This window comes from Ochotona curzoniae, unplaced genomic scaffold (genome assembly GCF_017591425.1).
Source record: "Ochotona curzoniae isolate NIBS_2020 unplaced genomic scaffold, NIBS_Ocur_1.0 patch376, whole genome shotgun sequence".
NCBI classification, from domain to species: domain Eukaryota; kingdom Metazoa; phylum Chordata; class Mammalia; order Lagomorpha; family Ochotonidae; genus Ochotona; species Ochotona curzoniae.
In genome coordinates this window covers 15,806-35,872 of record NW_024466946.1, presented here as the reverse complement: position 1 = coordinate 35,872, position 20,067 = coordinate 15,806, and the positions used below count along the sequence as shown (strand labels likewise).

The following is a 20,067-nucleotide window of genomic DNA, read 5'->3' as shown; positions in this document are numbered from 1 at the left end:
TATTTTATTTATTTGAAAGCCAGAGAGAGAGAGATTATGATAGATAGGTTAATAGAAAGAAAGGAAGGTAAGTAGGTAAAAAGAGGGAGGCAAGGTAAGAGATCGTTGATCTGCTGGTTCATTCCTCAGACGCCTGCGATAGTTGCCCCCTGTTAAGCCTTTGTGTGTGTGTGTATAGAAAATTAGAAGTTTGCATTTGTTCACAGAAAAATGCAATTTGGAGAAAAATAAGTTGTTTTATCACTTTAATTACATCTTTACTAGAAAATTTACCATATTTTAATTTTCAATTAGTCTTTAAAAGACTCATCATGAATTATAAATATAATTTTAAGAACATTATGATATTTTCTTCTAATGGCAGTATGCATGAACGTGACCTCAAGGCAACCTTCTGTGGTTAATAAAAGATTTCTCAGAGTTCAAACAAAAAAAAAAACAGAGCGTGTTAGAGATATACCTGTGTTAAATGATTTATTACAGAGGTTTGCTTTACGAATTTAGGTGGGTCAAGTGAGCCTGATGATGACTCTGTGGAGTGCCAAGGATGATTCTGAGCAGGCCAGACTCCTTGGCTTTGGGCTGCATTTGTTATCCACAGGGAGTTAGGAAGATAAAATCACAGGGAGGAGGAAACCCCAGGGATATTGGTAAATAAGGTCAATTTTCTGGTAAAATGTAATGAAAGTGATATAGATAGATTTTATGTATAAATATTTATACATTTTAAAAATATATTTTATAAGTAAAAGCAGTATATATAAAAGTAATAATCTCTTGCTCGGGGTAACCTTAATTATTTTAAAAGGGCTCACTTGTCTGTTGCCTCCCAACCAGGGTAATCTCCCAGTTGATTTAATCAAAGGCAATTAATAGGGTCTTAATTATATTTGCAAAATCCTTGCCATATAGTAACCTAATTATACTCTTGCTGACCCTGTCCATGCTCAAGGGGAGGTGATTGTGCGGGGTGTTTAGGCTATACCTAAGGCTCTGGGACTTTGTTTCTCTCTTGCTAATGGGTTTCCCAAAAATGCTGCTCACGTGAGAAACTCTTTAGAGCCTTTCTCTTTACAAATTCATTCACTGCAGTGTCTGCATGTGAGATTTCTGACAACAGGAATAAAGAGAGCAATTTCCTTTTTGCATCTCTATCCTAACTGGACTAATCTTGGCTTTCTCTGTCAGCTTCAGTAATCTCTGTGGTGTGTCACTGTCACTGTTTCACAATAAAGGCACTACAAAGGAGCACATTTTTGGAAAAAATCCTTATTAATTTTTAGTTTTTCTTAACTTTATAATGTACCTTAAGTTGATTAAGCTACTACACCATATATAAGGCCTGATGCTGTTGCATAACAAGGTTAAAATTCTGTCACTCTAGCATCCCATATGGTCCCTGTCTGATGTCCTGGCTGTTCCACTTCTGATCCAGCTCCCTGCTTATGTCCTTGGGACAGCAGCAGAATATGGCCCAATTGTTTGTGCCCTTCACCAATGCAGGAGATGTGGAAGAAGCTCCTGGCATGAAATTGACCGAGCTCCAACTGTTGAGGCCATTTGGTGCATGAACCCTGAATTGGAAAATCTCCCTTTTTGTTCTCTTTGTAATTTTGCCTTTAAAATAAGAAAAATAAACCAGTCTTTAAAAAGAGAAAAACCACAAATAGACAACCAAGCAAAACTATCTTCCAAGTATGAAAGCCTTTACTTTCTTCCATTTAGTCATGTGACTAATAATTTTGATAGATTTTTAAATGATTTAAGTTAATGCTAGAAGAATTTATCTTAACTGCTTGGTCCCTATAGTTAGAATATAATCCTATGTGTGCCAGTGCAGTGGTATAACAGGCTAATACTTTGCTTGTTGAAACTAGCATCCCATATGGGCAGCAGTTTCTGTCTCAACTGCTCTACTTCTAAACCAGCTTCCTGCTTTTGATCTGGGAAAGTAGCACCCACACGAGAGACCTGGAAGAAGCTCCTGGCTCCCAGCTATGGACCAGCGCAGCTCTGGCCATTGTAGCTATTTGGGGAATGAGCCAGTGGATGGAAGATCTGTCTCTCCCTCTCTAACTCTGGCTTTCCAAGTAAACTAAATCTGAAAAAGAAACAAACAAAGAAAAAGGAATTCAATCCTATGGGGCTAGTTTTGCTTTCCTGATGAGTCTTATTTGTTGTACCTGATGCCTATATGGCACTTAACAAGGCTCTTGTCTTTCAGATGGTTTTATCTTCACATTAAAATCAGTTTGGTGTGCTTAATATCAGACTGTCACTTAAAAAGTTTTAGGTCAATCTTTTTTTACTTCTGGAACCATTTTAATATCTACTTGAAAATTAGATTCTTCAAGAACTAGAAAAAGAAATTTGGTTTTTGTTTAGCTTTTTTAGTGTGGCTCTTATTGTTTCTTCATATCTCCTTATTTTCAATGTTATTTGGGATATTAGAAATGACATATCATAGGAAGTTCTGAATTTTATTTATTTTTTTCTTCTAAAGAGTGACCTTGGCTTACAGGGAGTTATCCTTTTTGGATGGAAACTTCAGTTTCAGTGCCATTGTTACTGAGCCATTGGTACTCCTTTCATTTTCGATTATACTAGGCTTCCCTTTAGTGTGCCTGCTCTTGCAGTCAGCAAGAATTTGTACAAATTTTATAAGATTTTTGGGTATCTTTTTAGTCAAGGATTTATTGAACTCATCCAATTTTCTGATTGCTAGTGAGTACTGAAGTATATCCTCTGATACTACAAGCTCATGGGACAGCAGCTTTCTTTAGCTTAAATTACAGAGAGGGCTTTACCTGAAGCAAAAGGTATTGAATGAACAAATCTGGCCAGTGTGCTATTTGCCTTTCTAGAGAAATCTATCCAATTTTTCCCAGTATATGGTCCCTTACAAGTGCTTTTAATTTAATTTTATATTTTTCCCCAAAATTTATAATGTGAGGGTTTGTCTAATAGCTAAATTGTTCCATCATTTCTTAAAGCAGAGTATCTCAGAAACAAACACAGAATTAGAAAGTGATGTCTCATGTAAAGATAACTCATTTAGATATATGAATATAGTTAACAGGTATTTTTACTGCTTATCTAATCTGGATACTTTAGTTAAACAGGCAATTGTCTTAAATGCTTTTATTGTATGTCACTGCTGGATTGTGCTATGCTTATAATTGTTGTTTTAAAAGCTACTGACTCATTTTCATCTGAATTTTTCTAAGTTTGTGGTATAGAAAATGACAATAATTATAAGAGGCAAAAAGCATGAATGGTTTTTTGTGTTTCAGCTACTGATCACACTACCTTTTCCTGTTGCACCATACAAGTTCCTACATGACTGAAAGAAGTATTAAACATAGTCATCTTAAAATATCACGATTAAGTGTTAAATCTAGAGAATGATGTGAACCTGTTAAAAAAAATAAAACACAACTTTACAAATAATAAATATGTGACTTGTTAACTGCAGTCCACAAACCTATAAATGGACTACAAACCAATTTCCTTGGATTAAAAAAATGTTTAAAAGCTGCTTGTTTTATTCTGAATAAATAATTACCTTGTGATATTTTCTCCAGAATTTAATTTTTCTACTGATGGGGCTTGTATAAGTAGATTAGCAGTTTTAACTTATTTTATAGAATGAAATTAGAATGGTTTATTAACTTATTTAGAGTAGCTTTTCTACATTTGCATAATGGTTATTTTAATAAAAGCTTGGTTGATAATTGTACATTTTCTTCCATGGCCTTGACCTTTTTGTATTAAAAATTTCAGCTATTTTTAATTTAATTTTGATTGATAGAGTAGTCATAATCCTTGTAGGTATATTCAAAAATTTTTGTATAATCATAACTTAATTTCAAACAAGAGTCAATCAATGATGAAAGAAATTTTGGGTAAATTTAACAAGGAAGTGAGTGCAAGGAAGGAAAAGATAAGAAACCACAAGAAGGAAACGTATTATACCTTCTTTGCTGTTTTAAGGACTGTGCAGAATTTGAAGATGTGACAAGTTGCTGAAGATCAGAGTTAAACATGGGAAGAAAAATAAAAAAGGAGCTTATTGGAGAAGGAGTATAAATAAATGGGAAGTGAGAGAAATATTTATTATATTTGGGGACTCAGACAGTAGATGGAGATTTGCTTAGCAATCTCTGATTTTCAGATCTCTGAAATTCAAATTGGAAATTATAGTTCCAGATGCTGAATTAAAGTTTTGGGTAAAAAGTTAAAGCTCATACTTTGTAATATTTTAAAAATATTTGCTTACTTTCTTTTTCTCTATGCTTAGGAAAAATTGGATGTAGGAGTGAGAAAAGAAATTGATGGCATGGGAACATCTGAAATAAAATATGGTGACTCCATATGCTACATACAACATGTAGATACAGGCCTGTGGCTTACTTACCAGTCTGTGGATGTGAAATCAGTGAGAATGGGATCTATACAACGTAAGGTACGTTTATGTCAAACACAGTTTACATGACAATTTATTCGTTTATTGTGAATAAAAAATGTTATAAGAAAAAACAAGGTAGTTAACCTGTTCAGCCACCTGCTGAAGATCTCTGTAAGGTGACCTGTTTCTAGACAATACATCATTGATGTATATAGTGTTATAGCATTCATGCATATAAATATTAGTTGACTAAATGTACTTGCTTTTGGATTCTGGCTTAGTGAGCCTAGTTTACATTAGCCTTTATGATACTCTAAACCCTTCATTGACATTCCTCTACCTAGAAGACAAACACCACACTTTTTGATAATGATGTGGTATCCTCCCCAAGTTCCATCCCCCCATTCTTTTGTCAGTTTTGTTTAACAGCACACCCTATCAGTCCCTCTGAATGCCATTGCACCTTTCTGTGCCTCAGTCTTGACTGCTTATTTTGTTTGAAATGCTTTTTAAAACATTTGCCCCCCTAACTCCTTTCTGTCGGGGGTGAAATTTAAAGACTACCTTAGAAGTTCTTCTTGACTATCTCAGCTTATTTGCCACACCTTTGTATATTCATAAAATATGTATATAACTTCCTGAATTTTAGGTATACTCTGTTATTTTCTAGCATGTCTTTTTTTTTTTTCCATTTCATTTTATGACACAGTTTTATAGGCTCTGGGGTTCCCCCAACCCCTCTCCATACCCTTCCCCCATGGTGGATTCCTCTATCTTGTTGCACTAGTACAGTTCAAATGCAGTCATGATTCTTTCATTGCAAGCATGTACCATGCGTAGAGTCTAGCATCTTATTGTCCAGATAAATTCAACAGTCTTGGGGAGACCATCTCTGGTCTGAAAGCAGAGTTCTAGCCTATGTCTTAATGGTGAGTTCCTAAGGGCATAAATGGCAGTAGATTGCTCATATTTTTATATACAACTTGCGGCACAGTGCACAAAGCTACATAACAAGACACTATTTCTGGAAATGTGAGACTTGGAAAGGAAGGCTTTAGTGAGGCAGAAATTGAATTTTCAAAATATGAATCAAAAAGCTTTATACACAACTAGTATAGGTTAGTCACTATTACTGTGATCTGTTTAGAATGGGTAGTGTTTATTTCAGTGACCTTGGAGACTGATGTTTGTTAATGGGGTTTGGCTGTAAGAATCCCTGTAGCATCTTCCTCAGAGAGTTGGATGAGAATCTCAGACATTATTCTTTCCAGAGTCGTCATCTTTATGATGAGAAAATCACTTGTCAAGGTCTTTGATATAAGTATGTAAACTTCAGTATACAATTACTCGGATATATTTGATATTTCTGATGTATTCCTTAGTTTCTACAAGTGAACCTGGTTGATACAAAATTATTAATAGAAAAATCAAATATGAAGTAAATGAAATGAGAGAGAAAAAAAACCCCAGGAGTCCTGGTGTGTCCATCTTCCATTTTCAGCATTGTAATTCTTTCTCACTGTTGTTTTTGTTGTTTCTATCCACTTGTCATGCCCCAGGAGATGATTAAGATTATCTTAAGAACTTGGAGATATCATTGAATTGTGGAAACTTAACTGTAGAGTTCCACCAACAAATACACTATATTTTTCTCTCCATTTTGAACTTTCCAGTTCCCACAGAAGATTGTCTGGTATTTCTTCCTGGGTTAATCAAGCTTCCTTTTCCCCAGGGGCAATGTTCTCAATGATCTTTTCCCTCCAAAGATTGATTTTTGTGATGTCATATCTCATATTATTGAAATCATACAGCATGGCTTCTTTAACTCAGCTAACTATTCATGACATTTGTCTCTTTTGTTTTGTGTTCAGGTTTGAAATTCTGAAGCTGTTTTGTTTTCAGGTCCCCAGAGGCCAAAGATCTAGAGATAAACAAGTTCAGCTCAGCGCATTTTAAGGGCCAGAGATGAAAAAACCTTGTGGCTTTCTGGTTTCGTTTCCTATAATCTGAGGACTGGTGTTAGTATCTAGCTTTATGCTAGAACCATTGTAGGCACTCCATGTTTCTCCAGTGGAAACTTTTTTTTTAAGGTCTGGGGTTGGAATTGAATTGGTGTTAACCATTTCTCCAGCTACATTAACACTGCACAGTTATGAGTCTTGGAGAACTACATTGACATCTGCAAAGTGAAGGGCTGATGTAGTAGTGAACGTTCTGTCAAAATAGATTTTTTTTTTTAAGATTTATTTTATTTGTTTCAAAAGCAGAATTGTACAGAGAGGGCAGAAAAGACAGAGCGTGTAAGTGAATATGAGAAAGATTTTCCATCCAGTGATTCATTACCTAGGTAGTTATGAAGGCTAAAGCTGGGCTGATCAGAAGCAAGGAGCTAGAAGCCAGGAGTTTCTTACAGGTCTGCCACATGCATGCAGGGGACCAAGCTCTTGGACGCTCCTCCATTGCTTTCCCAAACACATAACCAATCTGCTTAATCAGAAGCTGGAGCAGCCAGAGCTCAACCAGTACCCATGTGGTTTGCAGGTGTTACAGGGACAATGGCCTTACTTGCTATGCTACAGTGACTTAATTCCCAGTGTAAACTCAGCTTCACGATAGTGTATTATTCTTTTAAAAGAATGTCATTGTATTATAGTGGTTTAAGCCACTGCCTATGATGGTAGCATCTAATATAGGTACTTCTTGAGATACTATTGCTCCAATTCAATCCATTTTTCTGCTGGTGCACCTGGGAACACAGCAAAAGTTAGCCTAAGTGCAGATCCCCTGTACCTGTGTGGGAGACCTGCAGGAAGCCCGTGCCTTCAGGCTTCAGCCTGGCCCAGCCCTGGCCATTGTAGCCATATGGTTAATAAACCAGTTGCTTTCTTTCTCTCACTTTCAGTAAATAAATATGGAAATATGTATGCTTTGCTGCTTCACTTTCAAGAGAGTTAAAATATAAAGTGTGATAAAAAAATATAAAAATAATTAAAATATAAAATATAATGAAAGGATAACCAATACATTCACTCTTTAGAATGTAAGCATCATTTAGAGACATCATTTAGTGCTATGCCACTGGTGTACCTGTGTAATGTTTTCTTTACTTCCTTCTTCACAGTTTTGCTTTGATATGTGTCTATACTTCAGGTTTCTGTTTTGTTAAACTCAATACATTTTATTGAATCATCTTTTAAAACTACAACAAAGTGGATATATTGAATATATGGCTTATATAGGCACTTGTGCATATATATAATTTTATCTAAATACAACAAGTTTACAATTCCTTTTGCCTTCCTTTGGATTCAATTTGCTGTTATCGCTCATCTTTAGGAATGCACTGCTCGTTTACTCTGATTTGGAAAAGACATGTTGGAAATAATGGCCTTTTTCCTATCTCTGAACAGGCTATTATGCACCATGAAGGGCACATGGACGATGGTTTAAATTTATCTAGATCTCAGCATGAAGAATCACGCACAGCGCGAGTTATCCGGAGCACCGTCTTCCTTTTCAATAGATTTATAAGGTACTTTTGCTTTTGTTGTGGTTGTTTGGGATTTTATTTTTATTTCCTTATTTGATTTACTGACAGACATTTCTAAAATATGACATGGTCATGAGACTATGGTTGTTTGACAGAACATACTAATAAAGGTATACTTAAACAATTTTATGCCTTTTAAATGAACTTCTAAAAAGAGATTGTGCTTTTAGAAATTGTGTAGTTTTTAACTGTTAAGCACAGATCAGGATTATTCTAAAACATGTCCATTTGTTGGACCTATCTAATTTCCCTTTACAATGCAGTTAGTAATTGTCAAAAATTGCTCATTTTCAAATTCCATTGAAGCAATAAAATGATTCTGCTTTATAATGAAAATGTTGATGTATTGACAAACTGAATCACACTTGTTAATATATTTTTGGTAATATAATTTCTGATGATGATTGTAACTTTAGCTTGTGCAGTTGTGATGGGGAACATTTATACAGTTTAATAAATATTATCCATATAAATATAAACATTTTATATGCAAATGTGTAACAGTACATATACAGATTTGCAGATTTAGATCAATATACAAACATACATTTCTTAAAAAAGAATTTCATTATACATTTTTAAAATTTGCATTTATCTGAGAATTTCAAAATGGATGTATTTTATACTTGTTAACCTTATTTCATCACATATTTTTCTTTCAATGTTTCCCATATTATTTGGTATTATTTCTTTTAGACCATTTTAAATCTTGGTTATGTTACAAATATTAATTTCCTGTCATCATAAATAAGTTTTAAGTATTTTTCCCAACATAGTGGATGTTGAAAAGAATTTTAAAGCACTTTTTATGTTAGTTATATCCTGAAACTTTTTGGTGCTCCAAAAAGGAGACACTTGCCACTCATGATTATGCTGTTCCACTTCATATTTCCTGCTTCTTTTATAAACCATCCCTCCGTATTGTGTATGCGATGTTACCATCATTTTCTAAGCATTTATTTCATTATTTGCTCCACCTATATTTTCTGGTATTAATACAGCCACATAGCTATTCTTTGACGTCAACCTCGTTTTTTCTATCTGAATTCTTTTCATTTTAGTTTATTTGTGGGCTTAGATTGTACTAGGCAATACATAGCTTCAAATAGATCATACTAGGCAATATGTAGTGTTCTTAATTTCCACTTAGGAAATAAAGAATTGGATCTTGGTTTTCATTTAATTTGATAAGTATTTATAATTGTGTTCATTTTCATGAATACAATAGGCTTAATAAATTTAATTAATACTTAAGCTTAATTGTTTTTTGTTTTGTAGCAGAGTATCTCACAAAGTTTAAGGGAAATGGAATTGAAAGAATAATTTATTTTGATGAAAAAACTTACAATCTGTATATAGGTTTTTTTTTCATTATACTTGTTTTTATGAACTCTTTGAAAATCTTTATTATTTTACACAGCTGCTTCTTGTTCATATTCCCCCTTTCAGATTGTGTGTTTTGTATGGTTTCACACAATCTCCTTTGTTGGCTTCTTAGCTCTAACTCTATATTTTCATTTCCGTGGTTGTTTGATGCTTCAAGCATTCATCTTAACTATTTATCACCTGCTTAAAGTAAGAACATTGATGTAGTTTACTTCCCTTCCAGTGTTCACTGTTTTATAATTTATTTTCCTTACATAGATTCTATGAACTCCATTTTCCGTTTTAATCATCTATATCTAAACAGCCAGTTGATTTGGAAAACAGTTATAAAAATAATAAGCACATCTAAAATATCCATAATTAGGAATTAAAATACTCATTTATTCTTTTCATGGATTCGTATTTCCTTGGGAAATCATTTTCCTCAGCTAGAAGGATTTCTTTTAGCCTTTCTTATAAAGAAATTCCTATTGGTAGTAATTCTCTCAGGTCTGTATGTCTGAAAGATATTATTGTTTTGCCTTCATTTGAAGTGATGTTTTCACTGGGTATCAAATCAAGATTGACAGTTTGGAATGTTGATGCTTCTCCTGATTGGTGATTATGTTTTATGCTTCTTTACATGTATAGTTGCCAACAATGTCATTTTCTTGGGCAATGGAAAAATTCTGCAGTGCATTTAAGTTACTTTGGTATAATTCTTTTGGGGTCCAACTTTTAGCATTTTTTTTTTGCTTGTTTTTGATAGGTAGAACCGTGTTCAGTCTGTGGCTTATTATTGTCCGCTATTGAGGCAAGATCCTCTGTGTGTTCTAACCAATGTCAAGTGAATTACGAGATTCTCACACAGGCTGGTGGAGAAGGGATTAGTTCAGTTCTGTAAGGGAAAGTGATTGTTTCTCTAATCTTACAAGAGCTTCTTTTCCTCCTTCTGATAGCTTTCTCATGTGATGTGTTGGCTGTCCTTCGACTACGTGTTTGAGGGGATCTTGTTTAGATTTCCTGGATTCTCCATTGGGTGACTTTTTTTGGGGGGGGCTGTGTCTATAAACTCAAGTTTCCTTGATCCCCCGAATTGTTTATCAAAGTCTCTTCAACTCAGGGAGTTGTTCGTATGGTATTAGCCTTGCATTCTCAGCTTCTCTCAGCTTCTCCGTGGCCTGCACATTCTTCAAGGCAGTGAACTTGGGAAGCTCCAGAGGCACCTTGTGTCTCCTCTCTCAGGAGTGCCGATTCCTTTTCCCTTGATATTCATTGTCCTGTAAAAAATGTGCTGTGTTGTGTTTATGCTGTTTAAGTTGCCTGTTTTTGTTGTTGCTGTTGTCTCATAAGAAGTAGACATGTCCTTGTCAATTTATTTTGCCAAAAAGCAGCTGAAACTTAACTGAAATCTGACATAACATATGCAGTGCTTATTTAGGTGAGTCTAACATCTCTTTGCTAATTGTGTATGGATGTATTTCTCTTTTAGATTTCATTGTACTATCAATCCATCAGACATATTCCACTTTTTTTCTTAGGAATCAAAAATCTACCTTTTAAGTGTCTTAGTTCCTTATAACCTCCTTAACAAAACCATGGATGAACAACACAAAAACCTCTTTCTTTCTCTAATATTTAACTGAGCAGATCATATTTTTTTTAAGATTTATTTATTTATTGGAAAGTCAGATATACAGAGAGGAGGAGAGATAGAGAGGAAGATCTTCCATCCAATGATTCACTCCCCAAGAGGCCACAACGGCCGATGCTATTCCGATCCAAAGCCAGGATCCAGGAACTTCTTCCAGGTCTCCCACACATGTGCAGGGTTCCAAGGCTTTGGGCCGTCCTCACTGCTCTCCCAGGCTACAAGCAGGGAGCTGAATGGGAAGTGGAGCTGCTGGGATTAGAACCACCGCCCCTATGGGATCCTGGGCGCGTTCAAGGCGAGGACTTTAGCTGCTAGGCCATTGCACCGGGCCCGATCATATTTTTTTTAAATTAAAATTCATTTTGTTTTATTTCCTTGTTTGTTTTTTGTTTTATTTCGTTTTTTCTTTTTTGTGGTTATTAACCTTAGTTGTCTTGATAATCATATACATAAAACATGGATGTTAGTTAAATGGTCATATTCTACTAGAAGTCCTGCATTTATGTAATTTTTTAATATATTCAGAAACTTCTTAGTGAAGCTAAAATTTTTATTAATAATTATATGTATTTACAGATTTGATTGTGGCATTTCATTAGACATATACAGGCATATTGATCAAAACAAAGTAATCAACTTGAACCTTCTTTTGACTTTGACAAAGCTTGTGGTTTCTTTCTTCTACTTGATATATTCAGGTTATTGTGAACTTGAGTGTCCCCACAGTGCTGTGTAACACCAGGAACTCGTTCTCTAAATCCAACTCTGCCTTTGAACCTGATACTCAAACTCCCTCTGTTGCCCAATCCCTCCTAGCCTCTAGTAATCACTATTTTGTGTCCATATAATTTTTGTTTAATTCAGAAACTTTGAACAGTATTTATACTTAATAATGTGGAAAGTACATTATTTTAAGTAAAAGATTTCTGTTATATTCTAAAAAATATTAGAAGGCTTTCAAATTTCAGTAGGTATATACTACTTGCAACTGTGTTTTTTCAGACTAAAATATTGGTATCCATTTAATTTGTGCACATTTGCAAAATATATAGAGACTGATTTAAAAATCCCACATTTGTTTTGATGCTGAGATTCTGTTTTAAAAATTTATTCAAATGTGTGCTTTTTTTTGAAGATTTATTTATTTTCATTGGAAAGGCAGATGTACAGAGAGGAGGAGAGACAGAGAGGAAGATCTTCCATCCATTGATTCATTCCCCAAGTGAGTGCAATGGCGGGTGCTGCGCCAATCCGATGCCAGGAACCAGGAACTTCTTTCTGAATCTCCCACGGGTGCAGGGTCCCGATGCTTTGAACCATCCTCAACTGCTTTCTCAAGCCACAAGCAGGGAGCTGAATGGGAAGTGGAGCTGCCGGGATTAGGACCGGCACCCATATGGGATCCTGGTGTGTTCAGGGGAAGGACCTTAACCGGTACACTATCGTGCAGGGCCCTAGAATGTGTTCTTATGCAAAAAAATAAGTAACCAGGGGCCCGGCATGGTAGCCTAGTGGTTTAAGTCCTCACCTTGTATGCACCAGGATCCTTTATGGGTGCCAGTTCTAATCCTGGCAGCTCTGCTTCCCATCCAGTCCCTTGCTTGTGGCCTGGGAAAGCAGTTGAGGATGGTGCACAGCCTTGGGACCTTGCACCTACATGGAAGATCTACAGGAAGCTCCTGGCTCCTGGCTTTGGATTGGCTGTGCTCTGGCCATTGTGGCCACTTGAGGAGTGAATCAGTGGATGAAAGATTTTCCTCTCTGTCTTTCCTCATTTCTGTATATCTTACTTTCCAATAAAATTAGTAAGTAAACAAAAAGCAATCAGAAAAAAATCTATTCAGATATCTCTGTTTTACCTATTAGAATATAAATCAAGATCTTTTCACCTTTTCTCATTTTCATTTTTCTTTTGTGATTTCACATCTGTGAATTCTGTTCCCTCGCCCCCTGGCAAAAGTGATGATGGTAGTACTGCCATGTTCAGGTTTGTAAGCAAGCGGGGAGTTCTGTCCTCTTATGTGAATACACACAGGAAGGTACAACATACAGTGCATGAGAAGATGGAATTAACACATGAAAATGAAATGCAAATTTCTCAAAAGAAACTGCATCAATTTAACACATTTTTATATGTAATAATACCAGCCATTTAGTCCATCTCCAAGAAATTTAAGAGTCCTGGGAATTTAACTATGTAAATGCAGTCTTTATGTCACATAATTACCTAAAAAAAAAAAGACGAGGGCGCTTTGTATATTTGTTTTTATGATTAAGAAGCAAAAAGAAGTCATAGGGAGCCCAATCAGGATCAGAAAGTAAATGCCGAATGATTTCCCATGAAGCCTGGAAAACACATCATTACGTATTAATTTCTAAATCATGTCTTTGAGATAATAGAACATCTTGAAATATTTTTTTGTGTAGTTACTAACCAAATGTCATGGTAACATCATTGGAGGATTTGTTTCTAACTGTCAAGAGTTAAACGGAATGGTAAGCTAGTGTCACTGATAGCAAAACTGAAGAAACCCCTTTCAGCAAGCAAACTGTAAGCAAATGTCAGATTGTGAATCTGGAAAAATGCAGCTGAAATGTGAGAATGTACATTGCTTGACATTGAAAAGCAGTTGGTTCCTAAGTAAGCTTTTGGTTTTATAGGCATTGATTCTTTTAGTCACCTAGTTTTTTTCTACATGAATGGCTCCAGATAATGGTTTTTATAGCACAACATTATATACACATTACAACATACACATGTCTGGAATAAATGTTTTTTATTATTGCTTCCTGAGGAAAAGACAGAATGTTTTATATGTTCCATTTACAGTGAAATCATCCCTAAATGTAAAAACTAATAAAATTGTGAATCATAGATATAAAAGAACTGTTTCTGCTTTTTATTTAGGGGCCTTGATTCTCTCAGCAAGAAAGTAAAGGCCTCCTCAGTGGATTTGCCCATTGAGTCAGTGAGTCTGAGTTTGCAAGACCTGATCGGCTACTTCCACCCACCAGATGAGCACTTGGAGCATGAGGACAAACAGAACCGACTGAGAGCTCTGAAGAACCGACAGAACCTCTTCCAGGAAGAGGTAAGGCTGCCAGTGCTCTTTTCTTTTCTGTCCTTCCCAGGGGAAACAGCTTCTTGATGGAGCAATTTCTGCACCTATTGGACAGCCTTATGGTGTCAAGCATAGGGTAACAGCTGTGTTACAAATAGGGGAAATATGCCTTGTAGAATATGAAAATTAGTCTTATTTCTCTGTCAATAAATGATCATCTTAAAAGATAAAACATCTTCCTTTTTCATGTGTGTGTATGCTCAGTGTGTATGTGTCATGTGGTCATTTCTCAGTGCTAGAGTTGGCTTCTTGGTGATTATATAAATACAGAACATTAAAGTACTTAAATTAATATAGTTTTTTAAACATCAGGGTTTCCAGACTACTCAGTAGGTTTCAGTATCCTAAGGGAACTTGGTGTAGGTGGTAGAAGCTGTCTTGGACAGAGCACTCTGGAAATTGCTCTATCTGGCCGTGGTGGATGGAAAAACCCACCCTTTCCTTTAGCCTGTGTTACATATTCATGATTGATGTCACTTCGCTCCAGCTTGCAGTGCTAAGATGAGCTGGCATGACATGCTTTTTTAAAATGGTATTTTTATTGGAAAGCAAGATACACAGAAAAGAAGATCTTCTGTCCGCTGATTCACTCCCTATGTGGCCACAATGGCTGAAGCTGAGCTAATCCGAAGCCAGGAGCTTCTGGGTCTCCCACACAGGTGCAGGGTCCCAAGGCTTTGGACTGTCCTTGACTGCTTTCCCAGGCCACAAGCAAGGAGCTGAATGGGAAGCAGGGTGGCCAGGACACAGACAGGTGCCCAGATGGGATCTTGTGCATGCAAGACAAGGACTTTAGCTACAAGCCTACTGCACTTGGTCCACATATCACAGTTTTTAAACTGAATAAGGGAAGGACAACGTGACATGTCTAGTGTCTGAATGCTGTTATTGGAGCTAGAGTTGTGAAGTCAAGAGTTTGTGAAGCTCCTCTGGTTGATGGGGAGTGTATCAGGCTAGCTCAGTGAGAGCTGCAGCTCTTTTTCAGTGTACGTTATATGGAGAATAATGATTTTTTTTTCCTGAGGGCAAGAATCTTTAGCAAAGTGTCTAAGGAAAAGATTACTGAGCATTGATGGATTCTTATAATCTCTAAATCTTTATTCTGGTGCTAAAGCTATTTTCTAATATCTTTGAAATTGACATTAATGCTTAGAAGAGATTTTTACCATGTATTCAAGATAAATGACCTTTCCAGTAACCACAGTGACATGAAAACCAAGGAACTGTCCACATAAACCAATAATAATGGCAACACGCTTGTAAGCTTAGTAATCAATGAAGGTGTGCCATTATGCTTATGTCACAAAAACAGCAAATGCCACAATTAACTGTTTCAGTTAGTCTAGGAGGAGATTTTGCAGATTTAAGTGTTAAGTACATGTGCTGTTTGAGAATAGCACTCAGTTCTTAAAATTCATTTGAATTATTTGAAGATCACTTCATTTCACATGCAAATGTATTTCTTGTCCTTTGAATGATTTTATTTTGATTGTGATTAACAGACTTGCTTTATGTCAGATATATTGTCCCAATCAGCATGGTATTTGTTGCCTGTGAGTAGAAGTGAAATTGTGATGGTGATTTTTTTTTTTGAACCTTGCAGGGAATGATCAACCTTGTGCTTGAGTGTGTAGACCGATTGCATGTCTACAGCAGTGCAGCTCACTTTGCTGATGTTGCTGGGAGAGAGGCGGGGGAGTCCTGGAAATCCATTCTGAATTCTCTGTATGAGTTGCTAGGTAAGAACTACGTTTGGGTTTTCAAGGCATTGGAGGCTGACAAATGTAATGTGCTCTTGTATCAGGTACAGTAATTTTATAACATGCCTCTTAACAGTTAAAATTTTAAATTTTGTTGGATTAGATTCAATGATGTTTAGTGTCTAAGCCCATCTATAAGCGAGGAAGTTAGCCACGACAGTGCATTTTTCACCTTTGGTTAAAAAGAAGCAGTAGATTTTTTTTGTTGTTGTTACATTTAGACTGTAGTTTTGGCATTTAGAGGGAAGTCTGTATGGAGATGTGTGTGCTGTCCTTTGATGAGTGATGGACTTTGTGCACCGAGCCGCTCCTTATACACATGATTATTGACCATCAGTCAGTAGCCCAAAGTTTATTAACATCAAAGGATTTTTAAAGACTGAGGTTCACATAGGTATAAGGAAGAAGGGTTTGAGGCAGGATGTGGTTTACAGGTTAAAAACAAGAGGAGATTTACTAGTAAACGACATGTTGTAAGGGGCACCTCTGTTGGATCTATTATTAAAATGTGAGGCTTAGGGAGTACCTGGCCTGTGTGTTTCCATACCAACTGCTCCTGAGGTATTCTCAACTGAATTGCAGCTGGCTGTGGCTTTACACTGGCAAGGCTTCCCATTGCACTCTCTTAATCAGTTGTCTTCCCATAGATGTATGTTGAGTATTTTCTTTTGAGTTCTAGAGTTAATCCTACAAAGGTCTCTTTTCTTATAATCCCATCACGTCAAGGACCTGCTTCTTTTTCCTTTGTTTCTAGCATCTACATTTGGCAACTTCTAGATATGCCTGACATTTTCAGTAAGCAATACAGAAAAATGGTTTACTCTGAATTCCTGTTGGCTCTGTGCAGATTTAGTTCTTTGATATTTTGGTCTGAACTGTTCTACTTGCCTCTTTGTCTCTTGTCAAGAACTGTAAAGGATATGAAGTTTTCCCAGTTGCACCCTAAGAAGTTAGACTACAGTCTGGGCAAAGTGGTACAGTTCATTACTAATACAATGACTGTGGCCAGAGTGTGAGCATTATTATAAAAATTCCATTCTCTGGTCCCCAGTTTTCATAGGACAATGTGAAAGGAACAAATGGTAACTGCACAGAGTGGATTGTGTTACAGAGAAGAAATCCCGAGTGTCAAGGTTCCATATTGGTTATAATGTGCTATAAGCCTGCTTGTCCTTTGCTCTCTATAGAGAACACGATCTCTTTCCAGGGCTGCTTGCTGCAAATATTTTTGAAAAGATAATCTTGAATAATGCTTCAATGCCTTATGACAAAAACCACCATGGGTAGGAGTCTTTTTCTCCTCTCTAGCCCTTACCTCCAAATCTTGGTTTTATCTAGTGTGTTACAGTTAATTTTCACTTTCTTTTGTTTAGATAATTATCCTATTTCCTTATCTTTCTAGAAACTGAAGTTCACTGTGCTTCTCCGGGTGTGTAAGGCCCAACCTAACCCTTCCAGTTGTGTGTGTTTCCACTATTTACTCCTCCACTTTGAACCATATGATAACTTCTTGAACTTCACATCTCTATTGAATTCTTAGGCTCACCTTTTCTGAAATTCCTATATATCCTTCAAGATTTCTTTCGTATGTTTCTATCTGCTGGTTGCTCTTCAGATTCCTTCCAATTCTTAAGCACAATCTTACCTTCTTTCTCTGCATTTAGTGTTTGCTTGCATCAGTAGCGTTTATCTCCTGTCTTGTTTTTGTGTTGGATTTCAAGAAAGAGAACAGTGAGTTTCTGATTTTTATATCTGTGTTATTTAACTTAATGTCCGGTACCCAGTAGATAATCAGTGGATATGTACTAATTAAATGGCTGAATCCTGACAGAAATTACTCATCTGCATGAAAGAGAGCATGTATTTTAATGAAGAATGAAGGGTAGTCAAATATTTGATTATTTTTTGTACTATAATAGAACTTTATTAATTTTTTACAGTCATATTATTTAGAAAATAAGCCTTTGTGTCTGCTAGTTTTTGATATGCTTCAGTTGGATGAGCTATTGTGCTATTTGAATACATGCTATTTTGGTCTTTTAACCCAAAGGTTAGCATTTCTGTAAATCACGCCAGGAATATTGAAGCCAGATGGGAACCTAGATTTATTATTTTTGTCTGCAACAATCATCAGACTAAGGATTTTGTGCTGCTAGAATTGTAAAGGTTCTGTTTCATTGGAAGCGTGGGTGCTATAGCACTGGATTTATGAAACTAGTGGAGATTGAAGTATGAGAATTTTTTAACACCACGCTCTAACTGCTTCACTTGATATTATAATATGAAAACCTTGGATAAATTATGTGAGTAAAATAAAGAGGAGGGTCATCTCCATGTATTTCAGCATAGAATGGATAATGTACAGAGAATTTTATGGTTGATAATCTGGGTAATATGCATGTTATATTTTCCCATCATAATGTCTCCATTTGTTGTTTCCTTCCGTATGTCATGTACTCAGATATATATGGCAAAAAATATTAGCAGAGAGAATTATGAGTATCATCTTTTTTTACAAAAGAAGAAAAATTTCATTCCAGCAAAGTTGACACTTAAGCTTTATCTTTCTGAACCACTTCTCCCTCAAGCTTGTATATTCTATGAACTCGCAGAGTTACTTGGGCATTTAATTTATTTTAGAGCTTACTGAGTCAGCATTAAAACGCTTCTACAAAATGCTGGAGGCTTGGTGGGTGTTAGCACAATTCCTCACCATAATTAGTTTTGTGGTTTGACTTTACTTCAGTATGGTTGGAAATGTGATTTTAAGATGGGTAACCTATTTAAATAGGAAGTTAAATCCTCATTGCAAGTGGGGAGATGTATCCACTGGGATGTTTTCAGTTGGAGATAACGAAATGCTTACATTCAAAGTAGCTTCAATAGCAAAGGGAGTTTGCAGCCTCACACAAATGGTTGCATTTGGTCCAATAACTTGTCCATATTCCCATAAACAATTCTGTATGTTTCCACTCTTCCTTACTTAGGGTCAGCTTCTTCCAAAGCTGGCTTCCCTTTATGTCACCAGCTGGTTTCTGTCACTTACTAGTACTGACAGAGAAATGAAGTTAGATTGCTCCTAAAAGTTATCTTCCAGAAATAGAACATACTATTTCTCTAAATGCCCCATTAGACCACCCCTCACTTCTCATTAGCTCAAGCCATGGCTAATGATATTACCAATCCAGTCATTCTCACAAGGGAAGTGAAGTTTACCTACACTGGCTTTGAATGAGTGGAAGCCTGTTCCTGAAATTGGGATCAAACCCTCAGCCTGCCAAGCTGTTATCCAGAAAGTATGACAGGAGCTGTTGTGCGTGAAGCTCAGGTGGCTATCACAAATGCTAATTCAATGTCCATGAACCAGATTCTGATTGGAATGTTTTTATCCACAGCTAGCAACATGCTTCAGCTAGCAAGGCAGTTAATACACATTTATTGAATTATTTAGGAAATACTTTGCAGAGACCTCCCACCAATATCTGTAGTTCGCTTGTCCAAACCCAGCCTGATCACCCTTCTGTGAGTTTCTTTTTCCTGCAAAACAGAATCATAACATTTGATCTAATGGCAACAACTCATGAGAAAATGACACTCTCAGTGTCTGTCATGGTCTCTTAATCCCAGCTCTGTCACTAGGGTGACTTTGGCTACACAACATAATTGGTGCTGTTTTCTCAGCCAGCAAGTGGAAGAAGTAAAAATGCTGTTTTAAGGTTATTATCCCATTGTTTGAGTTTGATCTGTGGCATTTAAAAAAAATTACAGGCACGAAAAAGTGATACCTGTTTTTATCACAAATGTTATCTATAAATTGGCAATAACTTCAGTCAGTTATGTGGCTTAAATTTGGCAGTAAACATCAGGTACTTAACATGGCATTTAATTACTCTTTCATTATTTCTGTTTCATTTATGTGCACTTATTGTTAATATCCTTTTTCTGTTGACAAAAGTAAAATTATCTTCTCCAGTTTCTGCTTCAAGTATTTTTTTTTCTTTTATAAAGGAGCTTCACTTAGGACCTTTTGAAATGATATGGGGGAATTCTGGGAAACCTTATTATAAAGATACAGGATCATGATTATTATAGATGCACAGTAGTTCTTGATTTCCTCATCACAAAATAGAGGGGAAAAAAAATCCGTATAGTTCTTTGCAGCCAGAAGATGTTGCATCCTATTATTCTACTCATTTTCTGATTGCAGT

At 36.1% G+C, this 20,067-nt stretch overlaps 1 protein-coding gene across 1 annotated transcript in view; it reads left to right on the top strand.

Annotated features, from left to right (window-relative positions):
• The window catches only part of LOC121167487 (ryanodine receptor 2-like), a gene marked incomplete at both ends in the record, with an annotated part of 75,319 nt that overhangs the window by 41,651 nt on the left and 13,601 nt on the right, over window positions 1-20,067 (top strand). The window contains 4 exons of the mRNA XM_040996926.1: window positions 4,301-4,465; window positions 7,819-7,940; window positions 13,886-14,069; window positions 15,703-15,838. Coding sequence (XP_040852860.1) covers window positions 4,301-4,465; window positions 7,819-7,940; window positions 13,886-14,069; window positions 15,703-15,838 — 607 coding nt within the window. The remainder of the gene's footprint in view (window positions 1-4,300; window positions 4,466-7,818; window positions 7,941-13,885; window positions 14,070-15,702; window positions 15,839-20,067) is intronic.